The following is a 27021-nucleotide window of genomic DNA, read 5'->3' as shown; positions in this document are numbered from 1 at the left end:
TAAGTTTCTATGAGATCCCCTCTCACTCTTCTAAACTCCAGTGAATATAATCCTAACCGACTTAGTCTCTCCTCTTATGACAGACCTGCCCAGGAGTCAGTCTGGTAATCCGTCGCTGTACTCCCTCTATAGCAAGGACATTCTTCCCCAGATAAGGGCACCAAAACTGTTCACAATATTCCAGGCGTGGGCTTACCAACACCCTATACAATTGCAGCAAAACATCTCTATTCCTGTACTCAAGTGCTCGCGCTACATGCACAAGGCCCCGGTTTGCTTGGCCCTTGTAAAGATGTATCCAATGCACCCTCTTCAGGGGTTTTCCTCAGAATGGGGGTGCCCTCACATTGCCCTTGTTGTCTCAGTGCTCGCCACCTCTCTCTATGGAGCTACTGAGGTTCCAGAGTTGCCCTGCCCGCCCACATATTGGGCTGGCAGGGTGGAAGGCCCACCAATGCCCTTAACTGGCCACCCACCCTCCCTGTCTACCGGCTCCTGGCAAAACAATACGAGAAAAGTCTCGCCTGCTGCCCGGCCACCTGGAAAATCACCCTGGCAAAGGGGCCCCCACAATTTCACCAAAATCTCGTCCAAAGGGTTAAACATATACTTGCATCCACTCTGCATCGTCCGGGAGCTTTCTTTCCACCTGAGTGTGTGTGCTTTCAGCGTGCTTCCCACATTTGAAAAGAGGTGCAAACATGCTTTTGAAGACACCATCTGGGAAATGTTAGTCGGATATTTACAGTGGAATTAATCTTGTGTGTGTGGCATTGTGCACTGCTTACACTGCTGAATTGTAAGCACCACACATGACTGCATCAGCTTTCATTTCACATTGGATTACTGATCAAAACAACACAGCTTCAGCATAAAGGAAGACAATTGTCAGTAAAAGAAAAATCAATGCAGTCGAAATGCATCAGCACATTGAGAGAAAGGCCACACATTTTTGCCTTGGTTTAGATGATGCATTTGTTTCGGATTCAATATTATCCACCTGAATTACAGCATTCGTACAGTACAGAAGGAGGCCATTTGGCCCATTGAGTCAGCACTGACTCTCCGACAGAGCATCTTACCCAGGTTCCCCACCCTGGTCCCAAAGCCCCGCGCATTTACTCCATTGATCCCCCTAACCTGCACATCCTGAGACACTAAGGGGCAATTTAGCACAGCCAATTCACCTAACCGGCACATCTTTGGACTGTGGGTGGAAACTGGAGCACCCGGAGGAAAGTCACGCAGACACAGGGAGAAGGTGCAAACTCCACACAGTCACCCAAGGCCGGAATCGAATCTGGATCCTTGGCACTGCGAGGCAGCAGTGCTAACCACTGTGCCACCATGCCGTCCCTGGAATGGAACAGAGAAGTTGGGGGAAGCTGAACAAGAATCAATCACTTCCTCAGAGGGAGGGAATTACTGGAGAATGTTTCTCTGATGACCTATTGGTTGTCTTAGGCGCACAATTAGCAGACACCCTGGACTTTTCCCGCTGCACTGTTTGAACCTGGTGTGTTGTGTAGTGATGGGTCATTGTCCAACTCCCCAGTGAAATGAAGTTTTGAATTGGAAGCAAGCGTTGAGAGCACACATCCAGTGAGCGTGGAAACTGCTTTCATTGGAACTCAACAGGTTTCCTTTTCCAAGGTCTAAAAGCATCCAGCGTTTAAAAACTGCCTCCAATCCCTTCCAAACTGATCTTTTCACCTCATTTAATAACTCATATATAATATAGTCTTCTAGTTAATATACTATATGCAGAGCTCATAGCGGTATAAACAGTGACAAGAAATGAACGGTTTCTGTGTGCTGTTTTACAATTCATGCAAAATAAGAATGCCGGCCACTTTGATAAGATCTTCTGTTGTTATTCCTCAGTTTGCGGGCCTGGAAGGTGTGATCACAGCGGTGCTCGATGAATATTCAGTGTTACTTCGAAAGCACCGCGAATGGTTTGTGCTTGGCCTGATCATATTCTGCTATTTGGGAGCATTGAGCACCCTTACATACGTAAGTGGTTTAACTTTAATCCTAGGAAGCTGGTTTCCCTTCTCCTTTCTAACTTGTTTTTATTCGTTCGTGGGATATGGGCGTCGCTGGCTGGCCAGCATTTATTGGCCATCCCTAGTTGCCCTTGTTCAGAGTTCACCTGAGAGTCAACCACATTGCTGTGGCTCTGGAGTCACGTGTAGGCCCAGATCAGGTAAGGACAGCAGATTTCCTTCCCTAATGAATATTAGTGAACCAAATGAGTTTTTCTGACAATGGTTTCATGGTCATCAGTAGATTCTTAATTCTAGATGCTTTTTATTGAATTCAAATTCCATCATCCGCTGTAGTGGGATTCGAACCGGGTCCCCAGAACATTATCTGAGTTCTTGGATTAATAGTCTGGCGATAACGCCACTAGGCCATCCCTTACAATAGACCCTCCTTTAATGTCTTAGTCTCGGCTTGATATTGTAATCGGTTTACTTTGGTGTCTATATTTTAATTTTGAGGTCAGTCAACATAATTTGTACTTTGCCTCATTGCAGTTTACCTTTTGGGAAAACACTAATAGTGGTAGAATCATAGAAGAATCATAGAAGCCCTACAGTGCAGAAGGAGGCCATTCGGCCCATCGAGTCTGCACCGACCACAATCCCACCCAGACCCTACCCCCATATCCCTACATATTTACCCGTTAATCCCTCAAACCTACACATCTCAGGACCCTAAGGGGCAATTTTTTAGCAAGACCAATCAACCTAACCCGCACATCTTTGGACTGTGGGAGGAAACCGGAGCACCTGGAGGAAACCCACGCAGACACGAGGAGAATGTGCAAACTCCACACAGACAGTGACCCAAGCCGGGAATCGAACCCAGGTCCCTGGAGCTGTGAAGCAGCAGTGCTAACCACTGTGCTACCGTGCCGCTGGTAGAACAGAGATGATTCGCCCATTCCTTTTCTTACCTTGTGCCTGTTCAGTATTTCATATCTTTGTTGGACCTTCACCAACTCTATGAATTACTGTTAACTCAATTTGCAGTGGGGGGAAGGCAAGGCAGTGGGACTAGACGAATTTCTCTTTCAGAGAGTCTGCACCGACAGAGCGGGCTGAATGGCTTTCCTCTTATGCCGCAACCATTCCTTGATTCTAAACATAAAAACTGAAAACTGTTCATAAATGTTCCCCGCCCTCCCACAATGCGATGAAACATTTGAAGCAGAAGAATTTAAAGAATTTCGAGCGAACAGGGCAGGTGAACGGCTATAGCAGAGGGCCAGCACAGGTGCAGTGGGCTGAATGGCCACCTTCTACCCTGTAAACCTCTTTAATTAGAAGGATTGCTTCTAACAAAAAACTGACTTGTTTCCTTATTATAACTGAAATGCAGCAGTTGTGAGACTGTAATGCAAAATGTAGCTACAAACAACACAGTGGGTGGAATTTTCCAGCCCCGTCCACCATGGGAATCGTAGCGGGGGGGGTGGGGTGGACCATGCAAAGATCCATTGACTTAGGGCAGGATTTTCCGGTCTCGGGGCGAGCACGGCTGGAAAATCCTACCCAGTGAGTGGGATTGCCTGTCCTGCCCACCACCGGTACCGTCCGCTCCCGCTGAGAACCAATTCAATCAATTCTCCCGCAGCAGATCCCGACATGTCGGGATTGGAAAGTCCTGGCCAATGTTATTTGCTAAACAACAGAATAAAACTTTGCATTAATAGCACTGAGTAACCAAAATGGAGATTACTTCTTCATTGTGCTTTGTTTCACTGATCCAAGTCAATTCAAGCAGATTCTTGCCAACAGTTAGCTATGGAGTTCATCCCTGCAGTGAAGTTAATTCTCAGCACAGCTCCAAGTTATTTTCTTTGGTTGGAAGAATCATAGAATCCCTCCAGTGCAGAAAGAGGCCATTTGGCCCATCGAGTCTGCACCGACGACCTGAAAGAGCATCCCACTCAGACCTCCCCTCTGTCCTATCTCCGTAACCCTGTGAAATTGCCATAGCTAATCCACCTAACCTACACATCTTTAGGTACTAAGGGGCAGTTTAGCATGGCCAATCCACCTAACCAGCATTTCTTTCGGACTGTGGGAGGAAACCGGAGTACCCGGAGGAAGCCCACACAGATACGGGGAGAACATGCAGACTCCATCCAAGGCCAGAATTGAACCTGGGTCCCTGGCACTGTGAGGCAGCAGTGCTAACCACTGTGTCACCATGCCACCCCAAAAGGCAGAAATGCATTGAACCAGAGAATCCCTACAGTACAGAAGGAGGCCATCTGGCCCATCGAGTCTGCACCGACTCTCTGAAAGAGCATCCAACCCAGACCCTCCCTTCCGCCCTATCCCTGTAACCCCACGCTTTTACCATGGCCAACACATCTTTGGACACTTGGGAGCAATTTAGCCTGCAGACTTCTTCATTACCCCAACTACTCCTGTCATCAGCAGATGATTTTGAGCAGCAATGTCTGAGCGGAACTCCAGTTTCAAATCCACGTCAATTTTCTTCAGCTGGTTCCCTCACCTTTTCACCTCTCCAACCCACCGAGCAACGCAGAAATTTCTTGTTCTGAGGAGTGTACACAGCTGTCTTCATCCAAGTCTCCAAATCGCTAGACAAATGCTTCAATTATTTGACCATAACTGTTATAGTGCCAATATCAAACTGTTGAGCGAAACAATATTTGGTTATCTTTTGGATTCATTTTGTTCCCTGGCATGTTCAGAGGACTGCAGTGAATGAAGGTTATTCTTGCAGATTAACTGAGTTAAAACTGTTGATCCTGGTTGAACCAGACTGCCATTCCTTCACATATAGTACAATACTATCCAAATTTGATCAGCACTGTGTAAGATTATCCTGTTTTTAGATATCCGTATCACAACTGTGAATAAAAAATTAAAACTTCCCAAGAGTTGCTGATAAATGTCTACAATGTACAGAGTTTATAGATCTCCGAACAGGAGTTTGATTACCTGGTGGCCGTCCCATCAAATAAAACGGTGATTTTAAAATTGAGCTTCCCTCCTCTGTAACCTGTGATTTTCCCCATTAATTCAAGGGTGGTACAGTGGTTAGCACTGCTGCCTCACAGCGCCAGGGACCTGGGTTCAATTCCAGCCTCGGGTCACTGTCTGTGTGGAGTTACACATTCTCCCTGTGTCTGTGTGGGTTTTCTCTGGGTGCTCTGGTTTCCTCCCACACTCCAAAGATGTGTGGGGTAGGAAAATTGGCCATGCTAAATTGCCCCCTAATGCCAGGGGGATTAGCAGGGTAAATAAGTGGGGTTACGGGGATAGAGCCTGGGTGGGATTGTTGTCTGTCTGTGTGGGTTGGATGGGCCAAATGGCCACCTCCTGCACTGTAGGGATTCTATGATTCATCCTCTGACAGCACGGCCCTGAAAATTCATATACAACGGCTGGGATTTTCCAGCCCCCCCGCGATGTCTGTTTTTCCGGCAGTGGAGGCTGTTAGCTGTTGGCCACTGGCATGATTTCCCAGTCCCGCCAAAGTCTATGGCTCACCCACCCTGATGCCGCACAACATGCCACACGGGGCCTCCTTGGGCCGGACTAGGAGATCCCACCGGTGGGAAGGGCTGGAAAGTCCCACCCAATGTATTCACATTATTCTTCTCATCGCGTAATAGCATTTCAACTTCCTCTCTGACTATTGAACCTACACATATATATCACCACATCTATTTTGTTTCAAACTGCACATAGTGTGGAAGAAATCTGATGACACTGCAAGTGCCCTAACCAATATTTATCCCATAATCAACAGTTTATTTGATCACTATCTCCTTGTGGGATCTTCCTGTACACAAATTAGTTAGCTATGATTGCTTACATAAAATTGATATCTGGACTTCAAACATTCTTCATTGGCTGCAAAGGGAGTTTGAGTAGCCTGGGGTTGTGGTCATAGAAATGATGCATTTCTTTAATTTATTGGGAAGGTCTCATTAAGTCTTATTTGTGTTGACAGAGTACATGTGGGGAGGCAGTTGCTTAGTAGTCATAGAATTATAGAATCTCTACAGTGCTGAAGGAGGCCATTTGGCCCATCGAGCGTGCACCAACAACAATCCCACCTAGGTCCTATTCGCGTAACCCACGCATCTACCCTCCTAGTCCCCCTGACACAAAGGGGCAATTTAGCATGGCCAATCCACCTAAACCTAAATCTTTGGAGTGTGGGTGGAAACCGGAGCGCCTGGAGGAAACCCACGCAGACACGAGGAGAATGTGCAAACTCCACATAATCACCTGAGGCCGGAACTGAACCAGGTCCCTGGCGCTGTGAGGCAGCAGTGCTAACCACTCTGCCACGCCTGTTTTTTAGCAAAATGGTGGTGTGGTTATCCAGAAACTCAGGGTAATGCTCTTGGGACCCGGGTTCAAATCCCACCTTAGCAGCTGGTGAAATTTGAATTCAACAAAAAAGCTGGAATCATGAATCGATTGACGTAAACGCCCAGCTGGTTCACTAGAATCATAGAATCCTACAGTGCAGAAAGAGGCCATTCGGCCCATCGAGCCTGCACTGACCACAATCCCATCCAGGCCCTATCCCCATAACCCCATGCATTTACCCTGCTAATCCCCCTGACACTCGGGGGCAATTTAGCATGGCCAATCCATCTAACCCGCACATCTTTGGTTATGGGATAAACATTGGTCTTTTAGGGAAAGAAATCTGTTGTCCTTATCCGGTCTGGCCTACATGTGACTCCAGAGCCACAACAATGTGGTTAATTCTTAAATGGCCTCAGGGATGGGCAATAAATTCTGGCCCAGCCAACGACGCCCAGTCAGTCAGTCCCAATACTGTAATTAAGTTGATGCAAAGATTTGATAGGACTGTTGGCCATTTAGTCCAGCCACAAGTAAATGTCATATATTTCTCATTTCAGGGTGGGGCGTATGTGGTGAAATTCTTTGAAGAGTATGCCACTGGAGCTGCCATCATTGCTGTGGTGTTTCTAGAATCAATAGCAGTGTCTTGGTTTTACGGTAAGTTACTTTTAAGTAGAAGAATGCACAACACTGGAGGATATTTGGATACCACTGGATAAAAGCAAATTACCGCGGATGCTGGAATCTGAAACCAAAAGAGAAAATGCTGGAATGTCTAAGGAGATCTGGCAGCATCTGTAAGGAGAGAAAAGAGCTGACGTTTCGAGTCCAGATGACCCTTTGTCAAAGGGTCATCTGGACTCGAAACGTTGGCTGAGATTTTCCAGCATTTTCTCTTGTATTTGGATACCAGTTTGACGGAGGTAGTTTTGTGGAAAATATTCCAAATCACTGCACACTCGAGCACACACACTTGAGGAGCACAAGAATGTTTTAATGGATTGTTCTTTTTTAAAAATGTCTCCTTTCATATTTGTTGACTGTTCATTTCTGATGAGATTTTACAGTATACTGATCGGGCATGCCTAAAATGTTCAGATAAAGGCAAAATACCGCGGGTGCTGGAATCTGAAACATAAACAGTAAATTCTGGACAATCTCAGCAGCTCTGACAGCATCTGTGGAGAGAGAATAGAGCCAATGTTTCGAGTTTGGATGACCCTTTGAAGGGTTTTTGTGCCTCAGATGTTCAGTGTGGGAACCACACCACCAGAATCGTAGACTTCCATGGTAAAGGGTGCAGTCAAAAAAATGAAAAATCCCAAGTGATGAGATAGAGGAGAAACATGAGAGGGGCTTTGGAGAGAATGTGGGAGATCCAAATCAAGGAGGCATAAAATATGATCGTTTTTAATGAATCCAAAAAGGAAACTCAGGATAAACGTCTTTAACCAGAGTGTGGTTAGGATGTAAAATTTGTGATATATCATAGTTGAGGCAAATCGTGTAGATTCATTCAAGAGGCAGTTAGTTAAGGGAGATACCTGAGGGAGAAATAAATAGCAAGATCTGTTGATGGGATTAGATGAAGTAGGGTGGGAGGAGTTGCTTGTGGATGTGAATACTGATTTGGAGCTGTAAGGGAAAATGACATGATTCTGTACTGTAAATTCAGTGCAAGTTTGAGTTTTAGGACCTGGAAAAAAGGGATGAGACTTCACTAAAGTGTACAAAATGATAAATATTATAGATAAGGTAAACTTGGGTTATTTAAGTTGAGTCGGAAAAGTAGAACAGCGGGACGTAAATGGAAATAGATTAAAACAAATTTCAGAACAGGTATCAGGAAAACTGAGATCGCTCAAGGGGTGGAATTTTCCTGCCCTGCCCGCCAGGGGAATCGTAGTGGGCGGGACAAGATCAAGCAAAGGTCCGTTGACCTCAGGCGGGTTTTCTGTTCTTAGGACGCGTCCGGCTGGAAAAACCCGCTCATTGTATTACATGATTCAGCAATCAAGGTCAGACGCGTCTCTCCGCCACTAAGATGCTCTTTAAACCCACCCCTTTAGAATCATGGAATCCCTACAGTGCAGAAGGAGGCCATTCAGCCCATTGAGTCTGCACTGACAACAATCCCACCTACCCCTATCCCCATAATCCCACGTATTTACCCCACTAACCCCTCTAACCTACGCGTCCTGGGACACTAAGGGGCAGTTTAGCATGGCCAGTGCACCAAGCTTTTGGTCTCCCCTCCTGATATTGACTTTGGGCCAGTATCAATCTTTATTTAATGATGCCTCTGTGGAATTGGGAACTTTAAGCGTTGTAATGATTGATGTGAGTAGTTTTGATAATTAGCTATGAATAATAATGTAAAATCAAAGGTGAACGTGTCACTTTAAATAATGACCAAAGAGCCGGTTTGAGTACTTCTCCCCCATCCTCTGACTTGCATCCGAAAACTAGACTTAGTTTGGACTCCCTGGGTGGAATTTCCTGACCTGCCTGCCACAGGAATCGTAGTGGTCAGGACAAGACCGTGGAAAGGTCCGTTGACCTCGAACGGGATTTTCCGCTCTTGGGGCGAGCGTGGCGGGAAAATCCCACCCCCTGTGCAGAGATGGATTATAAAAACCCTCCAGTAAAAGCTCAGTTATTTTAAATACTTGTACAATTACCAAGAGAGTAAAGAACTGCTGTAAATTAGAGCTTCCATTTGTTTGACTTGATCCATCTTTTGCTTTCTTTGCTATTCTATTACTTTAGGAATGAAACGTTTCTGCAGGGATGTGAAGGGAATGCTCGGTTTCAGCCCCGGCTGGTTCTGGCAGATATGCTGGGTTGCCATCAGCCCAATAATCCTGCTGGTAAGATTGGCCTAGAGGACAATACCCTGGCCAGCTTGCTATTGATTCCTCTGTGTGTGTTATCTAGTACCTAATAAGGCGGAGCACTTGTTTCGGGGCATGGGAAACTGACGGGTGCAACAGCAGTTAGATGTAACATTTCCTGACTGTTGAAACAATAACACCAATTCTCAGCTTCAACAAAGTGCGCTGTTCTGGGTCAGTGTGATCTTTCTTTGTTTTTTTGGTCAAACATTCCAGTTAGTGCCAAATGCAAAGCCACTTGTCTGCCGTGCATTCAATATTAGTGGGATTGAAATTATTCATTTTAATGTCAAATGTAAGAGCCCTTTTGGCTGGAGCCAAGGTTGAATATCAATGTTCAGTGCACAATCCCTGAGTTAACTGACCCTTCCAAACCATATAGCCTTGGGGAGCTTGGATACTCAAAAGGCAGAACACTGTCACAGCAGGACTTTAGTATTCCCTGTCTCTTCCCTGTAAATTAAAGCTACCTTAAGTAAAACAATTAATGACCACCTATCCAAATCTTTATAGTGAGAGCCATTGACATTACAGTTTTCCTTTGTGAAGTGCCAAGGAAGAGTTTTTTCTGTGTTAAATGTCAAACTTCTGTTAGTGCCTTCCACTACTCCTTCACAAGTGACAAAGTTAGCCTTTGAGTCCTCATTGTGAGTACAGTTACAGACAATGATGTACACTTCTGATACAAGCTCATCTCCCAAACAAGCAAGATCGTGATGTTATTTGGGAGGACAATAGTTCCTCAAGACATATTTCGTGTTACATCAGTTCAAATCCCACATTCAAAACTACTAGCATTTTTAGGACATACTGCCTCTCAGGCTAGCTTCCTGAGAAAGTTGAAATGGAATACACGTTTCACTGTCTACGACAGGCATTCCAGCACCAATCCCAGTCTGAAATATTCTCATTAACATGGTACTTGAGATGAAGTGGCTGAATGAAATAGCTGAACTTTCAAAGCATGCTTTAAAATTCATGATGTGGAGTTGCTGGCATTGGACTGGGGTTGGCATAGTAAGTAGTCTCACAACACCAGGTTAAAGTCCAACAGGTTTATTTGGTAGCACAAACTTTCGGAGCACTGCCCCTTCATCACGGGACAACGTTCCGAAAGCTCATGCTACCAAATAAACTTGTTGGACTTTAACCTAGTGTTGTGAGACTACTTACTGTGCTCAAAAATTCATTTGATGTACATCTTGTGTAAATACTGGAAAGAAAATGCCACATGCAATGTTTTCATTTTATATCTTAATTATCATGCTGCCTTGAAAACTTTTTCTTGCAAATAAACTGGCAACCAGCTTTCAATTTCTGTTCAGGTGCTTCTACACATTTTAAGGCTTAAGTTATTTTGGAGTCATAAAGTTATAGGTTAAAACCCTACCCTAGGGACTTGAGAACGTAATTCAAGCTTTTCACCCCTGTGCAACTGGACATGGTAGATTCCTTGACGGTTTTAAAGAAGAGTCGATGTCCAGGCCAATATTTACCCCTTACCCTGCAGCACCAAAAGCAGGTTACCTTACCTCATTGCTATCTGTAGGGCCATGCTGTGTGAAAATTAACTGCTGCTTTCCCCTACGTGACTAAAGTGACTGTGCTTCAGTGGCTATTGGGGGTGTCTCTATAGTTGAGAAATACCAGACTGCTTCTCAGATAAATCACAGCCGGTTTGACAAAAGGAAAAACAAATTTGTGGGATTTGAACTCACGTAACATGAAATATGTCTTGTGGAACTATTGTCCTCCCAAATAACATGACATTGCTTGTTTGGGAGATGAACTCGTATCAGAAGTATAATCATTGTCTGTAACTCTATTCACAGAGAGGAGTCAAAGGCTAACTTTGTTACTTGTTGTGAAGGAGTAGTGGAGGGCAGTCAGTTAAAATGTAGATGACATATCCACTTTTAAAATCAATTAATAAAGATTGCCATCAGCATCCTTTGACTGGATCTTCCTGGTGATTTTTTTTTATTTTAAATTTTGATGCCAGTGAAACTGGTTTGGAGGATTTCCTGCACCTTAGAAAGTCCCAGGAAGCATGTATTAACAGACATGTTCAGCACCATTCGCGACTCCTCAGATACTGAAGCAGTCCATGTTCAAATGCAACAAGATCTGGACAATATCCAGGCTTGGGCTGACAAGTGGCAAATAACATTCGCGCCACACAAATGTCAGGCAACGACCATCACCAATAAGAGACACTCTAACAACCTTGACATTCAATGGTGTTACCATCACTGAATCCCCCACTGTCAACATCCTTGGGGTTATCATAGACCAGAAACTCAACTGGACTCACCACATAAACACAGTGGCTACAAGAGCAGGTCAGAGGCTAGGAATACTGCGGCGAGTAACTCACCTCCTGACTCCCCAAAGCCTATCCATCATCTACAAGGCACAAGTCAGGAGTGTAATGGAATACTCCCCACTTGCCTGGATGAGTGCAGCTCCAAAAACACTCAAGAAGCTTGACACCATCCAGGACAAAGCAGCCTGTTTGATTGGCACCACATCTGCAAACATTCAATCCCTCCACCACCGACGCTCAGTAGCAGCAGTGTGTACTATCTACAAGGTGCACTGCACCAAAGATCCTTAGACAGCACCTTCCAAACCCATGACTACTTCCATCTAGAAGGACAAGGGCAGCATATAAATGGGAACACCACCACCTGCAAGTTCCCCCTCCAAGACACTCACCATCCTGACTTGGAAATATGTCGCCATTCCTTCACAGTCGCTGGGTCAAAATCCTGGAATTCCCTCCCTAATGGGATTGTGGGTCAACCCACAGAACATGGACTGCAGCTATTCAAGAAGGCAGCTCACCACCACCTTCTCAAAGGCAACTAGGGATGGGCAATAAATGCTGGCCAGCCAGTGACGCCCATGTCCCATGAATGAATAAAAAAAAAACATGAAATTTATCCCTTTGGGTTAATAACTGTATACTGATGAACGGCGACATGGTGGTTAGCACTGCTGCCTCACATGGACCTATGTTCGATTCCAGCCTTGGGTGACTGTCTGTTGGAACTTGCATGTTCTTGCTGTTTCCTCCAGATGCTCCGGTTTCCTCCCACAGTACAGGTACAGGTTAGGTGGATTCGCCATGGTAAATGTGTGGGGTTACAAGGATAGGGGGGGAAGGTGGGCCTGGGTAAGAAGCTCTTTCAGAGAGTCGGTGCAGATTCAATGGGCTGAATGGCCTCCTTCTCCTCTGTAGAGATTCTGCGATTCTATTTAAACACGAAAAGAGTTAACAAAGTGAGCAGCATTAGTCCTACAGAAACTGTGTCTGCGGAATTGACAGTGGAGAGTCAATGCAGATATGATGGGCTGCATGGGCTCTTTCTGCACTATTGGGATTCTATGGTTCTAACTGTCTTTTAATTCTTAAACACAATCAAATATCTTAACCAATTCCTTTAATGATGCCTTTGTATTCAGTATTTGAAGAAATAGCTTGTTGGGGAAGCTTGCTGGACATGTACAATTGATAAATAATGCAACTGAAAGCGTTTATTTCAATACAGTTTGATTTATACTTTTGAGTACCTACATCTATAACACTATAGCTTTGAAAAGAATGTGCTTAAGTGTATGTTGATTCTGTTCAAGTTCATCTTAATTAAGTTCCATTGTACTGTCATCCTTAGTCTAAATCTATCCAGTTCTAAAGCTATTTCAGTGTCCTTTTATAGCCATTTATGGATAATACCCTGCTGAATCCCAGATGTGTCTTCTCAAGGCTCTTATCAAATCAACTGAATACATAAAATTAAGTGAAGTAAAGTATTTATAAAATGAGGTCAACTGTTTTGGAAGGGAAGATTTGCAGAATTGAGAACAAGATTTATTTGGCAGACTCGAAATGGATATTTTTGAACGTTAATAAACCAAGTTAATTTCCAAGTGATAAAATCCACTTCGCAAGCGGATGATGTTACGTTTAGATCCCAGGCCATCCCCCATCAATTCATTATCTCACTGACAGTTGTGGTATCTCGATAAATGGCATTAATTTACATTTTAAGCCAAATGCATTATTATGATGAAGTAGTACATCGCATCACACAGATAGCGCCTGTGTAATGTCTGCTGAAGCTTGTGAAAGGCTACAATCCATTCGATGGAAATGCTGAGAAGTCTCATCATATTAATAGCGTCAAAGCAGCATTGTGTTATTCATATTTAAGTTCAAATAGGCATTGGTTACAATACATAGGAGTAACAACCAATGCCATTGTGACACTGTTTACCACAAACTATTTGTATGGTACATATCCAACCTATTAGTGCCTGAAGGAGTTATGGTCTCGGACACTTGCATCATTTCATAGGAGGTGGTCGACCTTATGAGAAGAGAAACATTGGTAATTGCTGAAAAGAGACACTGCTTGCAGCCTTTGATCTTGCACTCATGAGGACATATGCAAGAATGCCAAATTTCAAACAGTCAACAATTTCTCCTACCAAAGGGAAAAGGGCGCTGACAGGTTGAATTGGATTAGCCAAGGTGATGCTGCAGAGGAAGCAATGGGGAACTATAGACTACCAAAGTTCCCAGCTACTTCACAGAAGGCTCAAGGCCTGAACATATTCCTTTTGTTTGCAGAGAATGGGTCTCCCTGTGTGTGAATGCATGTCACCTCCAGTAAGTGTAAATGAGCCACGTTATAAGTTTGACTGATTGTCTTAAATCGATTGTCAGTGTAGCTATTAGCGCACTATATTGGATATTCAGAAGCTTTTCCCCAGGGTGGAAGAGTCAATTACTAGGGGGCATAGGCTTAAGGTGCAAGGGGCAAGGTTTAAAGGAGATGTACGAGGCAAGTCTTGCACACAAAGGGTGGTGGTGCCTGGAACTTACTGCCTGGGGAGGTCGTGGAAGCAGAAACGCTACTGACCTTTAAAGGGCATCTTGACAAATATATGAATAGGATGGGAATAGAGGGATATGGTCCCCGGAAGGGTAGAGGGTTTTAATTCAGTCGGGCAGCATGGTCGGTGCAGGCTTGGAGGGCCGAAGGGCCTGTTCCTGTGCTGTAATTTTCTTTGTTCTTTGTTCACTCAGGATTGTCTCGCTAGTGCTGCCCAATTGGGATCACATCTCACAGTAGATGTTTTATTCTGGATTTTGCAAGCACAGTGTGGTTGCGTATGGTCTGCCCATTACAAATAACTAAAGGAATATGCAAGATGGAAAGCTTTGGCAACATGTCTTCCTTTGCATCAATATTCAAGTTGGTACTACCAAGTGACTGTCAGGAAAAAAATGCTGGTCAATGTTTGTCCGTGGCAAGGACATATCCAGTTAGCCTGTTAGTCCTGGATTGAGCAAGGACATTGATAGAAAAGGAAAGGAGTCACAAGGAGGAATTTATGTTAAAATATTCCACATTACTGAATTGCAAATCATCACTTAAAGGAACTTCTAAAACAATGAAACAAGATATTGTGCAAGCTTTCTGCTTTCCACTACAAATTCAATTTGGGGGTAGCTGGAAGTGTGAAATATTGAACACAGGGATTCAGTGTATTGCTATACTGCTTTGGCAAAGAATTCTTGTGCACTTGGAGTTAAAGATAAAATTTGGAAGGGTCCTGGGGACATCTAATCCACGTTCAATCAGATCAGGATATGTTGAGTGCAAGTTAAATGTCTGTAGTCAAAAGGCTTTCATACAACTTTCTCACTGAAATAACTTTCTTTTGACAAACCCTAATTGTGAAGACATTGAACAGAACCATCGAACCTCTCAATAAACAGAACACCCTGGCATCACTGATAAAGCAGATAGGCAATTTGTTATATGTTGGATTGGATAGCTTCCTTCATTCTGTTGACAACAGTTGTTCTACTTTTCAACAGTTCATCATTGCCAGTTTCCTGTCAGCCCCTCGGGAACTTAAGCTGTTTGATTATACGTACCCTTATTGGACTGCAGTGGTTGGCTACTGCATCGGTACTTCTTCATTCATCTGTGTTCCATCCTATATGGTTTACAAATTGATAATTACTCCGGGAACATTTAAACAGGTATGTGGCCAATGTTCAAGTGAGTGTTGATGCTCAGTTTTACTGATTAGTGAGGGCAGGAACCCTGGGAGGTGGGGGGTGGGAGAACAGAATGTTCAGATTACTCCAAGGAAACTATGCAAAAGCCAGCAGATTGTTCATTTGAAATGCTCACTTGTGCATTTTCAGAAGTGTGTTTGATATCTCATTTTTTAAAAGGGATTTCTATCTTTCTTCCTGTCCCTTTTCTGCCAGTTTTCTCCTCTCCTCCTCCGCTGAAGGAGATGCCTCCTCGCTGGGGTGAAATTTCACAGGCGTCAAACTCTGCTGTTATTTACCAATTTTTTTTAATCCTTGGTAGTTGTGAAATTGAGGAGTCTGACAGTGCTCAGTTCTCTAATTTGCTGGTCTAGGTCTCACAACTTCAGCACTCGTGCGTGTCTGTTACTGTGTGTGTCTGTGTGTGTGTGCGCGTCTGTGTGTATGTTTGTGTGTATGTGTCTGTACTGTGTGTATCTGTGTGTGTGTGTCTGTGTGTGTCTGTCTGTCTCTGTGTGTGTCTCTGTGTGTGTCTCTGTGCGTGTGTGTGTGTCTGTGATCCTGAACAATTGCAGTAGTCAGGAAATAAAGTTCAAGTCAAAATGGGCAGCATAAAATATTATTAAATTATTAAGAGGTAGAAACATTACCTGCTCTGTATGTGTGTGAGAGAGAGCGCAGTTGGCAGCACTCATGGCTTTGAATTTTCCACTTTGCGTCCATGTCCCCAGACTCATAAGGGAGCAATGCAGCTGCCAGGAGATGGCCTCCCATTCGCTAAGCAGGGGTCCAGTGTTCTAGGCAGGCTTGGAAGCCCTCCAAGCGTGTCTGGCTTCATCTGCAGCTGCAGAAATCCCCTCCCTCCCCCTGTGCAGGGACTCCTCTTCACATTGGTGACCCAGCTGCTATTTATTATTTTAAATATAATAACTGTGGAGAGAGCGTGCCTCCATCTTAGGACATTCCCTCTCTCTCTTGCCTTAAAAAGCCAGCTTCTGCATCTTCAGTGCTAGAGGGCTTCAGTTTTGGGAGCCCTCCTTAATTGGATGGTGAGTTGCTCTATCGCCACTTCTTGACCAATTTGGGGAAAGTCACAGCTGAGCCACTACCCCACATAGTGCGCAGGCTTTTCCTTACGTATGAGCCTGACAGTGAGGTGCTGAAACATGCGGCCAAAATCCTGCCTATTGCCTAGTTTGACTTTTTTTGATTTTCCTCCCTCAATTAAAAACAGATCGATTTGATTATTCACCTCAACAAATAAAACACAATCAGACCAATAATTTATTACTTACACCTGGGGAACCCAACTTCATAGCCAATAAATGATCATGCCAGAAAGCAGTTATTAAGTAATTAATGAATTTATTGTAACTGATTATTGCTGTGAGGCAGCTGTGCTAACCACTGTGCCGCAGTATCACAGCAAGCTGCTCATTTCTCCATTGTTGGGGAGAGCTGGTATCATGCCTCATTAATTTTAGGTAATATTTTTTAAAGTTGTTCGTGAACAATATGGCAGACACTCCAGGATGTGTTGCTATGTAAGGTTTAACGTGAGCAGAGTGGTTGCTATGTCCTTTATCAGACTGCAGTCGGGTAGATCATACAGCAAAATAGAAGCAGTGTTATTATATATTGTATTATAGCGCTATTACATTATCAGTACACACTGCCCAGATGGTACTCTGATACATCTCGTACAAGATCAATTTCTCTTGGACTTATTAAATACATAAATGATTGTTTTGTTATATTCATGTTGATCCAAGGGCTTGTGACTTTTTATTGTATAATCTAATAAATTTAGGTTGGCACGGTGGCTAGCACTGCTGCCTCACAGTGCCGCGCACCCGGGTTCAGTTCTGGTCTGTGTAGAGTTTGCACATTCTCCCCGTAGGGTTTTCTCCGGGTGCTCCAGTTTCCTCTCTCAGTCCAAAAACGTGCAGGTTAGCTGGATTGGCCATGCTAAATTGCCCCTTGGTGTCCCAAGGTGTGTAGGTTGGGGGAATTAGCAGGGTGAATATGTGGGGTTATGGGAATAGGGCCTGGGTAAGGTGCTCTGCTAGAGATTTGGTGCAGAGTCGGTAGGCTGAATGGCCTTCTTCCTCACATCTATGGCCGGAGTTTTACTGGCACGCCCATCCCGATTCCCGGGGCGGACGAGGCTTGGAGAACGGCATTCTCCATGGGCCTCGGGCAGGATCGTACGAAACTCGGGCGGACGTGCCGGTAAAATTCTGGCCTATGACTCTTATGATATGCAGTAACTTATAATTTGCTTTTAATTGTATTTTTTTGTTGTCAAACAGCGGATTTTGAGAAGCATCACTCCAGAAGTTGAAGAAAATGAAACTCCGAATTCTGGTATCCACCTGAATTCTGTTTGAAACAGCCATAGTGAGTGCCCTTAACTTCTTGGACTGGCTGCCCAGATCAGCCAATTGAGAGGTCAAAAAATCATGCTCCAAACTACAGACGCAAGGAGACAAGAGTGATTCTCAAAATGCAGCTTAGTAATGTCAGTATTGCCTTCAAGTTCTTTTGACTTTTCTGTATATTGTACTTGAGTCTATTATGTATTCTACACAGACACATGCGCACACACACACTCACACATGTAAGCTCAATGATAAAAGTCAGAAAAACATACTAATTTCTATTTACTGCTTACAGGGCATTATGCTACACATTGTTTTTTATATTTTTGAATACATACCAGTGACTGCAGACTGTTGCTATGTCCTATAATGATGTATTTTGTGTATTTTACGGAGCAATCGATATTGTAATTATAGGTAAGCAATTTATCGGTGAATTACATTATAATTTTTTTATGATCAAGCTGCCAAAGCAACGTTTCAAAGGTAATTATGAATTTGATTTTAACATATGCTGCATTATGGATGGGTTAAATCATTGCAATTGACTTGTGTATTTGCTTAAAATTGTAGATTGTCCACTTTGAGTCCGAGTGTGGTGATGAACCTGATCTTTGGTTGTGTGTTCTGGAGTACTTAACATCTATGTTCAGGGTGCCTTATTCATTGTATTCCATGTTCCAATATTTAAGCTACTGCTTTTATAAACATGCAGGTAAATGGGAAACAAAATCACCCAGAGGAAGAGATAACTGGAATAGTAAACATTCATTTTTGTACATAAAAGATGTTCTGTTTTAAATGTATTAAAAGAAAAGGAATATAATTTTTACAATACATTATACATAACAGTTTTTTAATTTTCAAACGTTTCAAGATAAGTACTGTACTTCAAAATGAATGTGATGGTCACGGAAGACTTTCTAGTCAAGTGACAACTAGTTCAATATGAAAAAAGGGTGAAAGTCAATTGCTGCAAGCAGCAACATCCACTGACGAGATTGTTATAGTTCAAGATAGATTATTTTACACCCTGGTGATAACATAATCCTTAGTCTTTACTCTGAATGACTGAGCTGCTCATTTTGATGCAAATAAATCTGTATGGCATTTGCACCCTTTTTCTGTTCAGGACTACAAGTATTGCCCTGAAGATTGAGGTAGCCACTGGTATTATCTCACTAGAGAGTTAAGTGTGCTTGCTTAGTCCAAGTTATGGTGGAAAATTAAACTCATTGTATTTAGCTAGCTTTGTAAAAACAAAAAGGCAGAGGCAAATTCGACAATGCAACACTCTTAATACAGAACTAGACAAGATTCCTATTGCAAATCAATAACACTACAACAGCATTAGATTGCCCTCACCACTTTATTTTGTATAGTGTGTTTTAATGTTGTGTCGCATCCAGACACATTATAAGTCATAATGACATATTCATGTAACTGTTGTGGCAACATTTCGTTACTATACTCGTGAAAACTTTTACTCAATTCTGATTCAGTTAGCAGGACGTTAATCGTGTGCTCTTATGGACAGGCTCCATGGCTTCATATTCTCTTTGATGCTATTGCTCAGGTCTCAAGTAGGACACAGAGTACCACAGAGTTCTTTTTCCGCAGTCACATATGAAATGATGGCGCTGTTTACGCAAACACTCTGCCATTTTGATACGCTCCTTCTCAAGCAACTGTGAAACACTGTAAATGCTAAGATCATCCATGTAACTTCACTCAAAACTTAACTGTTTTAAAACGGCCGGACCAGATTACTTTGATCTGAAGGAATTGAACTGAAAGCTTTTGGATTGGCGCAAAAGAAAAGGGTGAGTGGAGAAACAATCAAAGAATGTTTCTTCCATTTTGTTTCACAGCTTAGCCACTTACAGTTTGTACAAGCAAGGGGAGGATTGAATGAATTGGCTGCAGTCTCCTCTGGCGCGGCTGTGGTTTGTGCCAGCTTACACTGCACCGAGGTGAAATTCATTCCAAATTCAAAATCTAATTATTAAATTCATGTTAAAATGCATCAAAACACTCAAAAGTGGTTCATATTAAACAATAGAACGAATATAGTTGAAATTGTTCACCTCGTATAAATGTTGCTGTCAAGGGGCTTCTGCGACTTAATATATTGTTTGCTGTATTTTATTTTTGAGTTGAGATGATTAGTAGCTTTGGAATTTAATTGCCTGTAAAAAGTCCAACTTAAACTGAGACCCAGCTGATGAATGGGTCAGGCCGATTAAAAGGGTGACGTGAATATTGTAATTGTAAGCTAGCTTCTGAGATTTGTATGATCTGAAAGATTCTCAATATACAGTGCAGCAAAACACCATCTAGTGGCCTGTGAATCAATCAACTTTAGCGCAGAGATTAACTCCTTAAGTACTTGTCCTCGGCACATCCTGCTTTGTGAGCGATCGGCAAAAGGAATTGGCAAGTTTAAAAATAGGATTCCTGTTGAATACATTTATTTCCTTTTTATTTCTCAAATTTGCCCCTGCCACTTAGATAACCTCACTAAGGGTGTGGTGGTCTGCCCACCAGCGAAGCATTCCTCATCGCGGGTCTCCCATTTCTTTCTCTTTTCTCCTGCCATCGAGATTGAAACTCATCATTCCTTTGAAAGCCATGTGAGGAGGTCAGGATTTGAATCATAGAATCCCTACAGTACGGAAGGAGGCCATTTGGCCCATTGACTCTGTACCGACAACAATCCCACCCAGGCCCTATCCCCATAACCCCACATATTTACCCAGCTCATCCCCCCCGAAACTAGGGTCAATTTAGCGTGGCCAATCAACCTAACCCAAACAGCTTTGGAGTGTGGGAGGAAACCGGAGCACCCAGAGGAAACCCACGCAGACATGGGAAGAATGTGCAAACTCCACACAGACAGCGACCTGAGACCGGAATTGAACCCGGGCCCCTGGCGCTGTGACGCAGCAGTGCTAACCACTGTGCCACCGTAAATTGAATAAATTAATAATAATAAGTAAGTAATATTGAACCTGCGATAGGGGACACACCTTACAACTGTCTTATATCAATGGAATAAATAACCCCTTAGTTGGTTTGGTTTGATTTGTCACATGTATCAGTATACAGTGAAAAGTACTGTTTCTTGTGCGCTATACAGACAAAGCATATCGTACATAGAGAAGGAAAGGAGAAAGTGCAGAATGTAGTGTTACAGTCATAGCTAGGGTGTGGAGAAAGATCAACTTAATATAAGGTAGTTCAACACTGGTAAAGTTAATTTAAGTGAGATGTTCCTTCCAGGCTTAATTAGAGTGTCTTTTTTTCTATCTGTATATTTATAAAATTTTTTTTGCTTTAACAGTTCATTTATTCCATGAACTTGGACTAAAGTAAAGTTTATTTATTAGTCACAAGTAAGGCTTACATTAACACTGCAATGAAGTTACTGTGGAATTCCCTTAGTCGCCTGACTCCGGCGCCTGTTTGGGTCAATGCACCTGACCAGCACGTCTTTCAGATTGTGGGAGGAAACCGGAGCACCCGGGAGGAAACTCATACAGATACAGGGAGAACGTGCAAACTCCACACAGACAGTGACCCAAGCCGGGAATCGAACCCGGGTCCCTGGCGCTGTGAGGCAGCAGTGCTAACCACTTTGGCAGCAAAGGGATTCCAGTAAATCAGATTTTCACATTAACTTCATTGCAGTGTTAATGTAAGCTAACCTGTGGCAAGCATAGAAGCGTAGAAGGCTGGGGGATGATCTTATAGAGGCCTATAAAATATTGAGGGGCGTAGATCAACTAGATAGTCAATATCTTTTCCCAGAGGTAGGGGAGTCTAAAACTAGAGGGCATAGGTTTAAGGTGAGAGGGGAGAGATACAAAAGGGTCCAGAGGGGCAGTTTTTCATGCAGAGGGTGGTGAGTGTCTGGAACAAGCTGCCAGAGGTAGTAGTAGAGCCGGGTACAATTTTGTCTTTTAAAAAGCATTTAGACAGTTACATGGGTAAGATGGGTATAGAGGGATATGGGCCAAATGCGGGCAATTGGGACTAACCTAGGAATTTTTTAAAAAACGGGCAGCATGGACAAGTTGGGCCGAAGGGCCTGTTTCCATGCTGTAAACCTTTATGACTCTAATAAATAAACTAAACGTTAAATCACAAAGTCCTTTAACAGTAACATACTCCTACAATTTAACCAAGCAGTTTTGGTAACAATAAGTTAAAACTAGCAATGAAAGTCTTTGATTTAGATAACAGCAAATTATCATAAAATCCTTGGATCAAGGAATCCACTAACCTAATTTTGAAATGGAAAAATTGATCAATAACTCTCACTCACCTCATTACTGTTTAGTTAGAGGCTGTACAAGCACAGGTATCGTGTCGGACTGTTGATGTCATCAAGCCTACCCATTAATCACATCATTTAACAAATGGGTTAATTCAGTTATGCACATTTTGTGCAGGTTAAGTTGATTGGCTATGCTAAATTGCCCCCTTAGTGTCAGGGGGATTAGCAGTGTAGATGCATGGGCTTACGGGGATAGGGCCTGGATGGGATTGTTGTTAGTGCAGGCTCGATGGGCCAAATGGCCTCCTTCTGCACTGTAGGGATTTTATTCTATTCTAAATTGGTTGTAAATCATGACCATACCTGCCTTTATTTTTTTTGCTTCAGGTCATTAGATTATTAGGTTGCTTTTGCTTGTCACCTGCGTGAATACACTGCAATTAGGAATGGGACAGTTGACCATTGTTCCCTTCCTCTGCCCAGGAATAACTGCTTGTTGAATCAAACGCTCTTAATGGACAATGATTTCAAATGTTGCCTCATGTTGGGCTACCAACAAAACTTTCCAAATATAACCATGGTACACATACAAAAGCTGCTTGCGAATTGGGGCTAGTGAACTAGCTCTAGATCAAGTTGTCAGATTGAATGGCTGATGAGCTCAGGTACTGTAACATTAATGTGCATTGATTAAGGTGCTGTAGCATTCCAGTCATATAAAAAGAAACCTGTTGGAATTTCCTGCACATTGACCGCTCTTCAGAGTGCACACAGCTTTACTCACTTTTTTGTTTTTAAGTACAGTATTTTCATATCTGTGAGGTTGCTTATGCAACTGCTTATGTATCAAGCCATTTTTGTACGTCTACTGTATTTGTTGCTCAAGTCTGTGTGTTTATTGACACTGTTGAGGTATGTGTTCCTGTCCAAAGTCTTGGTCCAGCTTTTGTACGTATGCAAATTATATTTCTAAATTGTTGTAGTAATTATATCCTGTAAATGTGTGCCTACAGTTACTGATATTATTTTACATGTTTATTAAATAAAAGTTTATCATTTCCATTCGAGCTTGATGACTTAACAAATTTGTACAAGGCAGCAAAGGTTACGCACATTTCCCGTTGCTCCCTGCCCAATCACCATGAGTTTTATTTTGCAGGATCTTTAGTTTGAGTGAAATTTCGGTTTTTCATTTTTCCATCTTTGTTTTTGAAAACACAAGATTGCAGAGGTAATAATATAAATCCACTATTTTGCAAACTAATTTATTTTCCTGTTAAGTTAGAGAGGTTTTGAAATTGTTCGAGTCAATTTGCATTTCTTTTTTTGATACAAATGAAGTCTTGACAAGCCCATAGGAAGAGAGAAATAGTGTCATAGAATCCCTACAGTGCAGAAGGAGGCCATTCAGCGCATCGTGTCTCCACCAACCACAATCCCACTCATGCCCTATTCCCGTAACCTCACATATTAACCCTACTAATCCCTGAACACCAGGGTCAATTAAGCACAGCCAATCAACCTAACCCACACATCTTTGGACTGTGGGAGGAAACCTGAGCACCTAGAGGAAACCCACGCAGACACTAGGAGAATGTGCAAACTCCACACAGACAGTGACCCGAGGCCGGAATTGAACCCGAGTCCCTGGTGCTGTGAGGCAGCAATGCTAACCACTGTGCCACCATGTCGTTAAATCAAAGATGAGGAAATAACAAATAAATCATCCTATTAATGTAAAATATCTGTAACCGTCACAAGGCTTCCATTATGAGCTGACCAGGCTCTGTTCTCTATTGTGTTCAAGAGCTCAACACCATTATCCTTATAGTCCTGCTTTTTTATTCAGCTTTTGTCGCTAGCTAAGTTTTCATATAATTAACTTTAATTAACTTTATCAAGGCTTAAAACACTAGCCTTAGACCCACACACGCTTCATGCCTTCAAACTGAACATGAAATTCTATCATGTTATGATCGATGACTAGCTTGATGTGTGTGTGCTTGGTTCCAGAGTTGTTTCACATAACAGAAGAAAAATGCTGCACACTATCTTCTGAAAACAAATTGCATCCTTCTGCAAGGATCTGTGCAAAAACGGAAAATTTCAAGTTGCGCTGTGATGAATTCCCTAACGTATTGCAGCCATATTTAGGCAGTCTTTGCCAGAACAGCATTTTTTTAAAGACTAATTGCTATTTCATTTATGAATTTGGAATTTATTTATTTCAATGACAATATATGATTTTAAAAATCACATCAGTGCTAGTAGTTTAATTTATCATTGTGAAAGTAATTTTACAATGAGCAAATTTAGAATCATCCATTTGCTGATACAGTGGTACAGATTTGGTTAGTGTTATCTATTTCTGATTGGGAACGAATGGTCAGATGAGGGAAATGAGGTTGGGGTCGGTTAAAATAACGTTTATATGGGAAGTGCATTTAATATTGCGCTGCCATTAACTGAGGTTTAGGGAGAGATGGTTCACTCTTGGTGGTCAGTTTGTTGATTAAGTGGAAAGGGGCAGCGTGGCACCAGGATATTGAGGACGGCCTGGATGAATTTACAAGAAGACAATCCAGATGGCCTTGTCTTTCTCCAGTTCCTGGAATTCAATTCATAGAATCTAAATCATACAGTGCAGAAGAGGCCCTTCAGCCCATCGTGTCTGCACTGGTATGCGAGGAACACCTGAACTCTCGCCTAATCCCATTTACCAGTACTTGGCTCATAGCCCTGAATGTTATGGCATGCCAGATGCTCATCCAGGTTCTTTTTAAAGGATGTAATGCAACCCACCTCTACCAACCTCCCAGGCAGCACATTCCAGACCATCACCGCTCTGAGTAAAATAGTTTTTCCTCACATCCTTCCTGAACCCCCTGCCCTCATCTTGAACCTATGTCCCCTTGTGACTGACTCTTCAACTAAGGGGAACAGCTGCTCCTTATCCGCTCTGTTCATGTCCCTCATCATCTTGTACACCTTGATCAGGTCATCCCTCAGTCTTCTCTGCTCCAATGAAGCAGAAGCCTATCCAAAATCCTAAGCCTATCCTAGTGCCTTTTTCACCACTCTTTAACATGCCCTTTCACCTTCAGAGATCTCTGGACAAACACGCCAAGGTCCCTTTGTTCCACTTCCTTGTCAAATTACTCCTTCCAAAGTTTGTCACTTCACACTTTTGAGCATCAATTATCATGACATGAATCTTATTAATAGCTTACCCAGCTTCTATGGAATGCAAACTCCTTCAAGTGACTGCATGAATAATTAATTGTGGGTATCTGAAAGATGCTGTCAAGAGTTGTCCTGCTCCTCCAGAAGCTTCACTATACAAGGATCATGCAGAGGGCTCCACCTTGAGACTCATGGAAGAACATGAAGTTGTAAAACTTATATGACAGACACTTACTGAACTTGTCAGAAAGAGTTGGAGCTATTCCATTCATGTGCAAGTGACTATTTTTAAAGAATTGATACAGCAAGTCTAATTACTGTCCCATAACCGTCCTGCTTCTAAAAATGAACTTTTACAAATGTGGAGTCCCATTCCTTCAGATTTGAATGACTATTGGAGATTATCTTTCACTTTCTTCTCATCTCTCTTGTTCCAATTTTTCCTTCCTTCACCATTTGGTTTTCTGGAAAAGATTTGGTCATTCTCATTTGCACATCCTGCTTTAAGCTGTGTCCCTCATCTATTTGATTGGTTAAGGAGATACACACTCTCGCTTGCCCTGTGTCCTCTGCAGAGGATGCTGTGTTGTTTTTAATTCCTGCAATTTGCAGTCCAAGAGCCCATAGAAAGCCTGTGGGTAAGTAAGTGCTCCAATTCCTTGTTGTGCAATTCCACAGATACACCTGGATATCCAGTACCTCATCCAAGTAGTTATTCTGCAACTTGCGAGATGTTCATGAGATTCAACAGTTCTTTGGGCCACAGTCTGATACTGTCGTCACCAAGCACATGCTTCTGAGTAGACATCAACGGGTAGAAATCAAGAGCAGTAACCGTGAATCTAATACTCAATACATTTAACCCCCAACAATACAAATGTTAAATACCTCATTCACCAAATCTTTATTTAGTTTAGAATTCACTATTAATTCTCTCTCCAAGAAAGGTTAGGTCAATCTTCCTGAAATTGTAAAATGTTTGTCAGCATTTTTGATTCAATTAGACTTGGCATCAGCAATAAATAAGGTGAATAGAATGATTAATCAGAGGTTGCATTGCTAAAGCTGTAGAGTACAATTCAAACAGCACCTGAATCATGCTTTAATAATCAGAGATTCATTGAATCCCTACAGTGCAGAAGAGGCCATTCGGGTCTGCATCGACTCTCTGACAGAGCATCTTACCCTGGCCCTCCCCCGCCCTTTAACCCCACACATTTACCATGGCCATTCCATCTAACCTACACATCTTGGGACACTAAGGGGCAATTTAGCATGGCCAATCCACCTAACCTGTACATCTTTAGACTGTTGGAGGAAACCTATGCAGACACGGGGAGAACGTACAAACTCCACACAGTCACCTGAAGCTGGAATCGAACCCGGGTCCCTGGAGCTGTGAGACAGCAGTGCTAACCACTGTGCCGGCCTCAAAAAGAGAAAAACATTTTCACACACGAAGCTGTACAGAAAAGATTGTGGTTGATATCAAACGTCAAAGTGATATGACAAAAGAGAGGAGAAACTTGGACTCTTTGGTTTGGATAAAGGAAACTTAGGTAGAGCATCTTTTGAAAGGGGGAATGGATTAGCTAAGGTGAGCCAAAAGGCCCTTCCTCAATTGTATTTAGGGTGTATCAATTTGACTGTCAACGGTGTGTTTCCATAATCCTGTTCCAGTGGAGGATATAGGCAACTACACCCTCACTCGCTGTCAAATCAGCCAGCACCCACCTGCAAGCTTTACTGGTGAACCCAGCCTCCTTATAAGGAGCTCAACTATCCAGTTCTCTCACCAAGCTGAACAGCAAACCTAATGGGTGTGATC

The 27021-nt window shown here is 42.8% G+C and overlaps 1 protein-coding gene across 2 annotated transcripts in view; it reads left to right on the top strand.

The window, feature by feature from the left end:
- The window catches only part of LOC144501304 (sodium-dependent serotonin transporter-like), an 81570-nt gene extending 62149 nt beyond the window's left edge, over positions 1-19421 (top strand). For both annotated transcript variants that reach the window (XM_078224903.1, XM_078224904.1), the window contains exons 10-14: positions 1885-2016; positions 6935-7034; positions 9147-9247; positions 15165-15332; positions 17663-19421. In XM_078224903.1, coding sequence (XP_078081029.1) covers positions 1885-2016; positions 6935-7034; positions 9147-9247; positions 15165-15332; positions 17663-17740 — 579 coding nt within the window. In that variant the 3' untranslated portion in view covers positions 17741-19421. The remainder of the gene's footprint in view (positions 1-1884; positions 2017-6934; positions 7035-9146; positions 9248-15164; positions 15333-17662) is intronic.
- The last annotated feature ends 7600 nt before the right edge of the window (positions 19422-27021 follow it).

Source organism: Mustelus asterias, chromosome 12 (assembly GCF_964213995.1).
Source record: "Mustelus asterias chromosome 12, sMusAst1.hap1.1, whole genome shotgun sequence".
NCBI lineage: Eukaryota > Metazoa > Chordata > Chondrichthyes > Carcharhiniformes > Triakidae > Mustelus > Mustelus asterias.
The sequence above is the reverse complement of the archived record's forward strand: the minus strand, read 5'-3'. Positions and strand labels throughout refer to the sequence as shown.